Source organism: Ixodes scapularis, unplaced genomic scaffold (genome assembly GCF_016920785.2).
Source record: "Ixodes scapularis isolate PalLabHiFi unplaced genomic scaffold, ASM1692078v2 PGA_scaffold1__304_contigs__length_218370807, whole genome shotgun sequence".
NCBI lineage: Eukaryota > Metazoa > Arthropoda > Arachnida > Ixodida > Ixodidae > Ixodes > Ixodes scapularis.
This window is the reverse complement of record NW_024609846.1, coordinates 198,443,460-198,455,219: the sequence shown is the minus strand read 5'-3', so window position 1 is coordinate 198,455,219 and position 11,760 is coordinate 198,443,460. Positions and strand designations below refer to the sequence as shown.

The 11,760-nt window shown below is 46.8% G+C and overlaps 1 protein-coding gene across 2 annotated transcripts in view; it reads right to left on the bottom strand.

Annotated features, from left to right (window-relative positions):
• Window positions 1-228: 228 nt before the first annotated feature.
• The window catches only part of LOC8043885 (RNA-binding protein cabeza), a 29,969-nt gene continuing 18,437 nt past the window's right edge, over window positions 229-11,760 (bottom strand). For both annotated transcript variants that reach the window (XM_029966533.3, XM_040216211.2), the window contains exons 9-13: window positions 8,059-8,162; window positions 7,699-7,828; window positions 7,435-7,645; window positions 2,241-2,504; window positions 229-523 (exon numbers count right to left, since the gene is read on the bottom strand). In XM_029966533.3, coding sequence (XP_029822393.2) covers window positions 487-523; window positions 2,241-2,504; window positions 7,435-7,645; window positions 7,699-7,828; window positions 8,059-8,162 — 746 coding nt within the window. In that variant the 3' untranslated portion in view covers window positions 229-486. The remainder of the gene's footprint in view (window positions 524-2,240; window positions 2,505-7,434; window positions 7,646-7,698; window positions 7,829-8,058; window positions 8,163-11,760) is intronic.

Sequence of the window (11,760 nt, the reverse complement as noted above, 5' to 3'; positions counted from 1 at the left end):
TCTCCAAGGTGAATGGGGTTTCCCAATCGCTGATCCAGAAAAGGTCCCGAAAACATCAATGGTTGCAAACTAGTGCCCTAGAGCTTGTTTTTCCTTCATCCAGTCTTAACCTAGCTACAGGTTACAGTGTCGGCCACCACAATGGCACGACGTACAAGCCACATAGTGGTGGCGAGTGCTGCAAGATGGCTGGCATGTCAGTGTCCAAACATAACACAAAGCCAGACCTCCAGGAACAGAAGCCTTTATTGGAACAACGCACGGCTCGATTCCGTTCCTTCCCCAGTAGCACACGACTGTGTGGGACGATACGTTGGGTTGGTCGAAGCGACAGGTATGCACGTGGGAAACGCCACTACATTCGTTTGGATGCGTTTAAAACATGGATTTTCTTCACGTATGGTGATGGACAAAATGGGAGACATTGCATGAAAATCGAGATAGTAGACAATGAAGCAGAGTGAGGTCGCACAGCTCCAGCAATATCTAGTAGGGTCGAGCTCTTCGGTCTCCTCTGTCGCCCCTGCAAGGTAACAAGGAATCAGCTCTCCGGAAGGGCAGCCTCTTTGCACAACGTTATGGCAAAAAAAGCCCTGCCCCGGGGAGGCCTTCCCATTGGCCCGTTTCCAGCAGGCCTGCTCCGACTGGCACGAAAATAAGCTAGTACAAAGAAACGGCGTCACGGCACTCGCCAAACACTTCGTATCTATGCCAATTCTTATCCTGCTGATAGTTGTGTGCCACATTTATTGCACATTATCCCACATTTCATCTTGGCATAACTGCATTAGAAGCATTTTTTGCTCTCGCACTTGTTGCCCGAACCAGCCCTACCATTCTCAGGTTTGTTCACACATCTGCGTCAACTGCATTGCACTGCTTGCATCGCCAAGCACAGCGCCTCCCCATTGACTCGTCGTAAGCGTTGCCATAGCAACAGCTCGACGCAAGCAGTCTTAACAAGGTGCAAGTGGTGGCAGTTGCACTCTAACTCAACTGTGTGAACCGGGTTTTTGTCTTCCGCCTCGTCAAAATATTGAACTTTTCTGGGCTACAATTAATTTGCCATAATTAGCTAAAAATTGAATTATATATACAGTATATTCATCCGTATACTCTCAATCGTCGCTATTTTTCGTGTCCTTCACTACAAATACACCTAGGATTCTTTTTTAATTTTGTCAATAAACGCTTAAAGAGGTAGATTTATCTGGGAATTTTTTTTTCTTCTAATTTACTACTTTCTTTTTGTTATCGAGGCCACAACAGACACCTTATCTGGTGCCTTAGCCACAAAGTTTGGAGGCCCATGCTCTAAACTGAAAACATCGAAGCTTAAAAAATAAAATACTCTCAATATTACAATTAGCTTAACATCCCGGGATAACCTGTCCCCTATTTTTGGCTTCATTTCCTATTTTTCTTGCAAACACCCAAAGAGAGACCACTCCTGGGGCCCTATCTGGACACTTGGCGAAAAGCCGGATTTCTCAGTCTTTCTCGCCAAGTGTCCAGATTAGGGCCCCTGGTTATCCTTGTGTTCGGATTGATTAATGACCTTGACGTAAATGCGGCTAGTTGGCTATGGTGGGGGACGTAAGCGAACATTGCTGACTGGGAAGTCATCTTTGCTTAACTTTGCTTTCTCCTTGTGCAATTGAGAAAAAAAACTATTTTTAGATTGTGTTACTCTGCCAATCTTATTGTGGTGAAAAACACCTCACCACAACAAGATTGGCAGGATAACACAATCTAAAAATAGTTTTTTTTTTTGTCAATTGCACAACCAACGAAAGTTAGTGCACTCCTTATTTTACTTGGTTTTATGTGGGCTATTACAGTAAGCATTCAAGCTCAATCCGATTTCAAATCTTACGGGACTGTCACTGAAGAATTCCATTTGAGAAAGACAAATTGAAAAAATAAACCAAATGTTTTGTCTTCACTCCAGGGAGTCCTTTGCAAAGAACAGGGGTCCTTGTGCGCACAAAGCACGCCGGAGACTTTCAGGTAAGCTGGTGTCATCTGCTACTAGTGTCTAGCACCAGACACCGCAGCTGCCAATTTCCACGATTACCAGCGCCAGGGAGAGACTCTACCTAAGCACTCGGCTGCGGCGTCGAGGCTCACCAGTTTCCAGTGCTCCGACGCCGTCAAAGCTATTCGCGCGTGACTCGCATGCTTGACACGCCGCACCGCATTAACCAATCAAAACGGCACGCAGAGAAGTAGAGACTCACCCGGGTCCGCCCCGCATGGGTCCTCCACGTCCGGGCCCTCCCCGGCCCCCTCCAAAGCCGCCCCCTCGTCCCCCCATGGGGCCCATGCCTCCCCTGCCCATGGGGCCTCCCCCCCTGCCCCCACGGTCACCTCCCCTGCCCCCCCTGGGGCCGCCCCTCGGGCCGCCGGGCGGCCCGCCGTCCGGTCCACCGGGGCCGCCTTCGCGGGGCGCCGAGCACCGGTTGCACTGCACTCGCCACGAGAAGTTGTTGTTGCCGCACGACCTGCACAAGAGCCCCATTGCCTTCTTAGGATGGCAAATTGGAAAGAAACAGGCTCAGACAGTTTTACTGCAGAAAATTCTCAAAGCCTCGAGAAATTATATTTGCCATAAAATGCAACAAAAAAAATAACTAAAAAGGCTGAGACTTGGCCACTACTACCGTAATATCCCGAGTCATCGCCCAACCCACTTTTTGGGACAATATTGATATCCAAAAAAAAACACAGGGTAATTGACAAACACCTTAAAGGACTCATGAAACGCTTTTTCAACTTTTTTCTGTTTACCTTTCCTCCTCAACTCATAAATCGCGCATTGTACCAAACGGTTCAAGAAGTCGGAAAGGGGGAGTCCCCTCTTGCTCGGAATCTCGCTTGTGTAGCCCGACACAGCCATTGTCCCCCTAGAAGATTAGCCCGTCGCTCAAAATTCCGACTATTTGCTTTCCCCACCCCGTTCACCCCGAAGCTGACAGTGCTGTGGAAGCTACGTGCTCCTTGGGCCAGCCACACATTTTCCACGTGATCACGCTCTTTCGCGCATACCGACCCGCAGAGAATGAGGTCAGGTGATGAAAGGGAGGCGGCCGATTGGTCCGGCAAGCGCGTAGCTTCCACCGCAATGTCAGCTTAGGGGTAAAGGGATTAAGGGGGGATATGGCCTGGGAGGGTCAACTTTTGAACCCTTCACCCAATTTGGTTCAAATTTTGAGGGTTATTTCAGCACTATGAGGAAGGATAATCTGCAAAGTTTTAGCATTATTGGTCAACTTTACAGCATGCTACGGTTCTCGCACTTCAGAAAAAAGACACTTCATTAGGAAGTCTATCGTAGAAAAATAAAATTAGCTGGTGGCAAACTTTTTGCTTTAATGTGAAGAACAATGCCCACAGTGCAACCTAGATAAAAAATAAATTGCAAAATATTCAATTATAACAAAAATAAGAACATCCCAAAATTTAAAAAGAAAATGTAAAATTTTTGTTTTAAAAATTTTTTTTTTTTTTTTTTCATGAAGGAGTAGATTTTTTGAACTGTGAAGTAGTCTATCTTGTTCCCCAGAAAATTTCAGTCCCAGAAAACCTTGAATGATGTCCCTCTGTATTCAGAATGTCAAATGATAGCTTTCCTAAAACAAGAATTCCTGCCAAAAAGTGAAACTGAGAAAAATGCGTTTGAAGTTTCAACTTGTTTTATTTTTATTTTCGGACGATGCCAGAAACTCGAAATTTACCCGAGTCATTGGTGGCACCTTCAACTACATGAGCATGAGGAGGGCAGTGCGTTGAGGCCCCCGAAGAGATTCGTGAGCTTTGTGAAACTGATGCCACAGTCTCTTCCAACGACGCCTAGACGTACCACGAGTTCGTTCTCTCGAAACTTGCCGATTGATGGTGAGTGCGGTGTCGCGACGATGTCTCCGCAAGTCGAGCAGCTAACAACAAACTAAAGGTTGATGTCAACTTCTTGCAAGCTCAGTAGTTTTCCGTGGCACTTAAGGCAGAGTAAAATCGCAACAAGTCTGCATGGCGGACACATTGAGGAGCCGTTCAGGGGCTTTTCAACGGGAGCGTCTGTCAGCTCCGGGTCGTCCGTAATCCCCGCGTCGAAATCGCGCAGGCTGAGCTTCCTCTCGAACGTGGTCAGCACATCCGATTCGGAGATGAAGCTGTAGGCTCCGATGTCCGCCAAGCACCAGTTGAGCTTGGAGATCGTGACGACGGTGGCGGAGACGGCGACGATGGTGCCGGCGGAGACGGGTCCCCGTCTCCGCCGGCCCTTTGTTTCCGCCGTTGAGAACGCCGGCCAAAGCAACTGCGAGTGCTAACTTTGGAAGCAGGCATTTCTCGGCAGAAAAACTACTGGGAACAAAGAGGGAAAACGAATCTAAACAGCGGCAAACTAGCGATACGATCAAAGCGAAAGAAGCTGCCGATAGCGCGCGCAGGCAGCCAATCGTGAGCCCTGTTTCGGGTCACAACCAATGGGATTGCTGGTATCATAGTTCCCACGTTTTTTCTGCTTGTATATACGGGGTTCTCCCGGGACACAGATAGCCTCAAACGTAGGAAGCTTCTATGGGCAGAAACTTGAAGAAACGGCGCTTCCAACGAGGGTAAGATATCTCGGCTGCGTCGAACGAGTGCGGAGTAGGCCTAATTTGAAAAGGCCGAACTTCGCCGTCTGCTTGCTCGGCGGGTCGCCGCGCGCGGCCGCGAGCTTGCCGAAAATAATTTTTTGCGAAATAAATACTGCGCATTTATAAATAAAACTTTCTGAAACTATGCTTCAGAACATAGTGAACCCAAATATAATATTTTTTGAAAATGCATTTTTTCGGAAAAAAATAAAATTTCGTGGCCGTATCCCCCCTTAAGTGAGGTCCGGTGTCGTGTGACGTGCGCTTGGGCCCTGGTGACGCGCTGCGGGGGCCCGGTTATGGTGGCTAGTAGCCCGGTGACGCGCTGCGGGGTCCGCGGATGTATCACAGTGAAAAGGCGGAGAGTTTACGAAGGGAAGGAGGTATGAAATAGTCTGCTATGTTTTGCAACTTTTTGTAGCGAAAGTCAGGCTTCTGACTTTCTACCTCTGTTCTTTTGGCCCACTGAACGATGTGCTATTAGTAAAATCCCAATATAAATTGATTTACTCCAGCCCAAAATTCGTTTCATGGGTCCTTTAACACGGACTCTGCGATCCAGCGAACATTCATCCTACCTGAATGACGTGGTTGCGGATCTTACAGTTGGAGGACATCTGTGACAAAGTAAAACGAAGGTGGAAAAGACTATTCTCTTTGTTTACGCATTTCCTCCGCGAGTGACCCCGAAGTCATAGTGCATCCGTGTGAAAAGAAAACAGTGGAGATAACGTGAAACTGCTTTGCTTACAAAAAAACTTGTCCAGACAAACAAAAAAAAAAGTTGGAAAGACAACACGAGCAGTAACCCACTCAGGGATTACGAGGTCAGCAAACGCCCCATATCCTGGAATGTAAAGGTAGTAAGGTCAAAGCTCATCTCCACCAAAGTAAGGTTACCACGAACCTGCTCCTTCTCCTGGAACGTAGCAACTGCAGTTATTAAGGTTGTGCAATGTTTCAGACAATGCCAACGGCTAAATAAAGCTTTGCTGGAACGCCGCACACAGACATTTGTAGAGCATCCCATTTCGAGCTCAGTGTTCGTGGTGCCGTCCACGCCATGCAACAATGCCGCCTTAGCCTGCATTGATAGCACGGCGTGCACGGACGCCCACATGCATGCACCGAACAAGAAAGTTACGTAAGAGCTTGCGATTGACCAGGCACCCGACTTGGCCAGACGCCAAGGTATTTGCCAACGTGATTGCCGGCTTTCCCGCATTCCCAGCATCGCTCTTAGTCGCTTCTTTGGCCCGCTCCCACGCTCGCTTTTTGCGCCTGGTTGGTTTTTTTGTTTTTTTTTTAAATATTAAGGAGAACCCATTGCGGTGTTATAAACACATACAATGGGAACAAACATTCCCGCTGTATGCCGATCGGCGGGTCCGAAGCAAGCATCGGACTTTGAGATAGTAAAACATTCTTTCATGAGCATTTGTTGGATAAAACAATAAAACTAATTCGAGTTTTGAGTTTTCTCTCTTGTGCAGCCACCCTAGATACACACAGAAAAGGGGCTTTTTTTTTTCCTGCACTCGCCCATTTTAAGGAATTTCAGGTGGCAGAGGGGTGGGCGATGACCCGGGATATTACAGTAGTTTCCGGAATTGTGCCTGTATAGGCTGCCATGGCCCATCGATGAGAAAACCCACAGGCCAGCGCTGTTGGGCGACGCTGCCATATACTCTCAAGACCAGGGAAGCGCGCTAAATATTGCCTGGTTTGAGATTGCCGCTGGAAAGTCCCTACAAAGTGATATGGCCAAGCAAAAAGAAATACAAACACAAACAAACAAACACACATACCGTGTTTCCTGGTGTAAAAGACACTTTTTTTCAAAACTTTTCAGGGGTGCGTCTTATATACTAATTTTTACTTGGAAACGTGCGAAAAGCGGGGGGTGCATCTTATACAACGATGCGTCTCATACATACCACTTTTTTCCCACAATTTTCGGTGGTGCGTCTCATATGCTAATTTTTACTTAGAAACTTGCGAAAAGGGGGGCGCATCTTATACTCAGGTGCGTCTTATAGACCGGAAAATACGGTGCTTCATAAAAATGTATGCTCAGACTTGCACATAACGGGAGCATTTCACTCAGATCTCACGTTGCCCGTTGAGACGGAGTAAGATCTGGCTCTCTAAGCGTACATACGACACAATTTACAATTACATTCTTGTTACCAGAGCTCGAAAAACTAACAAGAATCCAACCCAAGGGCAATTTCAAGCAACCATTCTTGGTTCGGCGATACGCATCACACTTTATTGCATGTGCACTCAAACAGCAGTCTTCGTCTCTCGAATAGCACGCTACAAATAGTGAACCACCGTGACCTCAAAACGCTGGGGTCCGCAGAGCCCTCGCTTCAACCTTCCCACCCCCTTTTAAAAAATTGTTTTTGTTCCCCCTGGCTAGGTGGCACAAGCTAGCGCCCATTATAAAAGGTACAGCTGTTACCATCTATGCATTCATACTTGATGCCCCTCCCCCCCCCCCTTCTCACTTCTCCGCTCTATAACTTGTTTGCGTGCATGCTTGCACGACTCGTTTGAAACTGGTTTTCAACAAATTTAGGTCGGGTAATCTCAATATTGATATTTTTAGAACCGAAGAAGAACTGATAGCACTGATGCTTTCTTTCGTCTCGATATGTACACCTTTGTTTTGTGCAACACTCAAAATAAAGCAAATTAAAGAAGACACAAGTAACGCCGCAATTAGTCGTCGATGCTCGAGAACCACTGCTTAGACCACCTGCTGCAAATGCAGAAAACCACTCACGGGTTGGGGCACTTCCAGTCGCCGTCCCGTCCGCCCATGCCTCCGTCGGGTCCTCCCCCGCGTCCTCCTCCTCCTCCTCCCCTGGGTGCACCCCGGCCTCCTCCCCGGGGGGCTCCCCTGCCCATGCCCCCTCCAAAGCCACCGGCACCTCCGAAGGGGGCCTTGCGCTGAGCCAGCTCCACGCTGATCTTGCTACCCATGAACTCCTTGCCTGCGGAGCGGGAGAGGTCAGCCCCACTTCAAGAACCCCGACCGGGCACCCACCGTGGAACCAGGTGATGGCCGAGCTGGCCGTGGGCGGGTCGTCGTACGTCACGGTCGCCTCGCCCTTGCCCTTCCCGGTTATCTTGTCCTTGTAGATCCAGATCTTGCTCTTGCCAGTCTTTTTGTCAATCTGCACACAAAATTCACCCTTCCTCGCCCTGCTGTGCAACTGCAGCCAAAGTGCCGCATCTGGTCATGCTACATCATGTCAGTATCACACGACGTGTCAAGTGACGTCGCACGACACCACCTCGCAATACAAGAAAAAAAAAAAACTAATATACCCGTACGGCACAAGAAATTCTACAAGCACGTGTAGCAAGTTCACGCGTCGTAGACGTCAGCAATCGCGAGATTCACCTTGATCAGGCCAATGGCTCCAAAGTGTTCAGCCAGGTGGTTCTCGCTGACATCCTCCGGCAAGTTGGACACAAAGATGGTGTCTGCCATCTCCTCCGAGGGCCCTAGAAAGCCGCAAGGCCCCCGGTGAACCCCACGTTCCAACGTGAGAAAACCGCCAACGGCAGTTATGCACGCAGCTAAGGACCGCCTACAGATGCCCACGCGGAAACGCTACCAACACGCTGCCAAATTTTGGCTTCTCCAATGCCGCCTACGCGCAAGCGGGAAGGAGCACCCACTGTCGAGCACACATTTCGGTGCCGACCTTCCCGACACCTCTACCGGTGCAACCACACCACCTCGCAACAGAAAACCACGACACAAAAGACCGCATGGGATAGGGGAAAGCCCATGAGCATCGTCTACTTGTCAGTAACCAACCAGGAGCCGCAAATCCCCAAAGAAGCACTTTGGGGACAAAACCATTCAAAACGCGTAATGGGGCCGACCGCACCCTAATATTTCTGCACGCACCACTTCCGAGAATGAGCTGCCCTTTTAAACCACGACCCTATACACAAGTGAGACTTGGCAGTCCAACGAACCAACGGGTAGAAGGGTACGTCGTCTCCGAAACCAATGTTAGTCCCGACCGTAGCAGACATCCACGGCGGAGAAGGGATCTCTCATTTCCCCTAATTGCAGTATTGTACCTCGGCATGTAATGCCTCGAGCAAAATGTGAGCTAAGCTGCCAACCGGGCCACCAAATAGTGGTTGGCAAATGCCACAACAGAAGCCACCTTTCTAGTCAATGCACTGCCAGAGCAAACCCCAATCACAAGTGATTGGCAGTAGGCGTTACATCACCCCAACCTTGGTCTCACCCGAGGTACCATAATGCGTTCGAAACCTTGCTCCAATATACACGTAGCGAGAATGCTCATTCACGCGCAGCAAAACTCTTCTAGCTCGCCTTAATTTAAAATGCCGCAAAGGCAGACAACTCGGATGAGCATGTTGCATACATCTTAAGGGGGACACTACCCAGAAAAAACAATTTCTTTAAAAAAAGTTGATTTTGAAATATGTCATATTTATATTCACCAACATCTAGAGAGTATTCCCAGAGAGTTTCATTAGTTTACACTTCATAGTTAATTTTTTATAAATTATTTTCGGTCCACCGATGCTAAAGAAAAGGTGGAGGTTACTTTGAACACATTTTTCTCCATTCCACTTTTTGGCATGAATTTCACTCTAGGAAAACTATCGTTTTGTTATTACGTAACCTGGATTCATTTTTACGAGTTTTCCTGGGGTGAAATTTTAAGGGGAAGATTGCTATGGGCTCGCGCTTTTTTATTTTTGTCATTTTTCAAGCTCAAGAATTAAACTTTTGGACAAAGGATGGAAATCTATAAAACAGCATTTCTGTTTCTGTGGCTATTTTGTCATGAAAGAGGGTATAATATAGAAACATAGCTCCACACCTATCTGCTCTGAACTGTCCTGAAGAAATATGACGCATGAAAATTACATATTTATAAGTAATTTCAAAACTATACAAAATTTTTTTGTACTTGACCCAGGTTAACAAAATCTGGCAGAAATGTTCTCAACATCAACAGAAACACACCCTGTAAATGTCATTTAAATCAGACAAAAGGTTCGAACATTCACTTTTTTGGGTAGTGTCCCCCTGAAGGAAATGAAAGCACAAAGCAAGTAGGGACGAAGGTAGACAAGTGCAGGCTCCGACAAAAGCCTGCACGTTCTCCCACCTCTCCTCTCGCATATATTCATTTCCAACAAAAGAGATCCGAGTAAAAAAAAGTACAAGTAGCCATCACAGTTAACTGCCTCACAACCAAAGGAAGACTTTCGCCCCATCAATGGAGCACAAAAGTGCTTGGGACATGCCCTTTCAGAATAGAGAGAAAGAGACAACAGTGAACTGTGATGCTGACTTTCAAAAAAAGAGTCATGGCAATCTTAAAGGACGCATGCAAAGGAAAAAAAACTTTTTTTTTAAACAGTCTAGATGGAAAAAGAATATTATAAAACAAATTTATAATGAAGAAAAAAAAATTGAGCTATATTTACGGCGCAAAACAAATTTGTAGTTGGCGCCAACGGGAGCCGCCGCTAGTCACGTGGTAGGCCCGCACGCCGCTGCCGCACGCTGAGCGTTGTGCGACGCTGCTTTAACGCGTTTCTCCACGTCTCCGCCGCCGCACAAGTTTGTCTACTTCGGGGCGCCGCCGCCGTCGCACAGATCTATCACGTCTGCTTGCGCTTTTTCAGGAGTTTCCTTTGGGCTCTAAAAGTTACTTATTAATTTTAGTTTTTTGTTATACTTTAAACAAAGATGAATAAGTTACTTTTAGAGGCCATAGGCAGCTTCCGAAAGAGCGCAAGCACCACGTGACAAATATGGGCCCATCACGTGATAAATAAGGGCCACTTTTCAGCGGCGCCTGCGGGCGCCAACTACTAATTTGTATAGCGCCATAAATATAGCTCTAAAAATTCTTTTTTTTTCAATGTAAAATTGTTTTATGATATCATTTTTCCATCTAAGCTGTTTAAAAAAAAACATGTTTTTTTCCTTTGCATGTGTCCTACAAGTCCAAAAATTAGCATTTTGAACCATGGCAGCCCCAAAAAAAAACAATTCCACTCTTGGCAACAATGCCACCGGAGTTTGCCGCCCCTGTACCAAATCCATCGGTTCAAAATGCAAATTTCTCAAGGAACCAAAGACAACCAACTGCTAAGGAGATTCTCCTTTCAAAAGAGGAAGAATGAAAAAAAAAAAGAAGAAAAAAAAAACACCCGCGTTGCGAGGCACTTCCAAGACTGGTTCCTTCCCAGAGCATATACTAATATTCCACAACCAAGTGAAACTGAGACATCAGTTTGCGCTACACCACCTTAAAGATCTGGCACCACGAGGCCTTGTCAAGAATGTGGAAGACCTCGGTACAGTGCATCACAATATCCAGTGTGGAAACTAGGCCAAGACCTCCTTGATGCTCCAAGCAAAACACTCACCCAAAGTAAGTATACGGTGTTTTCTCAATTGCAAAAATAAACCCCGCGCTGCCCAAAGCTCCTTTTCAGCCCAAAGGTAGCGCTAGAGGTCCAAACCAGATGCCAAAGTTTCAGCATGAGCCAATATTTTTTTCAAAAGTTATAAGCGATCTCCACAACATTTCAATGGGAAAACGGTGGCCAATGGAGCTCTAAGGCACCAGAAACCGAAAACAGGCGAGAATGGACACCATTTTCCTATCAAAATTTTTGAGAAAATTGCTTATAACTTTCGAATAAAATATTGGTTCGTGCTCAAATTTTGGCAACTGGTTCGGACATCTAGCGCTACTTTTGGGCGCAGAATGAGCATTTGGAGACGCATAGTTTTATCACCAGTAGAGAAGCTGTGTTGCAAGTTGTGCATTGTAGAAATTCCCAATTTTCTGTACTTTCTCGAGAAAGCAGGTGGCAAGTGCTCAATGCACCATCGCAAGCCCTTGGGTAGGGACTGCAAGAAATGCTATCGTAAGGCTGACACTAGTAAACCCCCATCAAATTGCACAAAAAAAAACAACAAAAAAACAGAAAGGTGTTTTACAAGGCTCGGCAGTTCGTAACCACCCACATCCAAACGTTTGTTTTCTAGAGCACCAATCTCAGCAAATGCGGGCCAACTTCAATT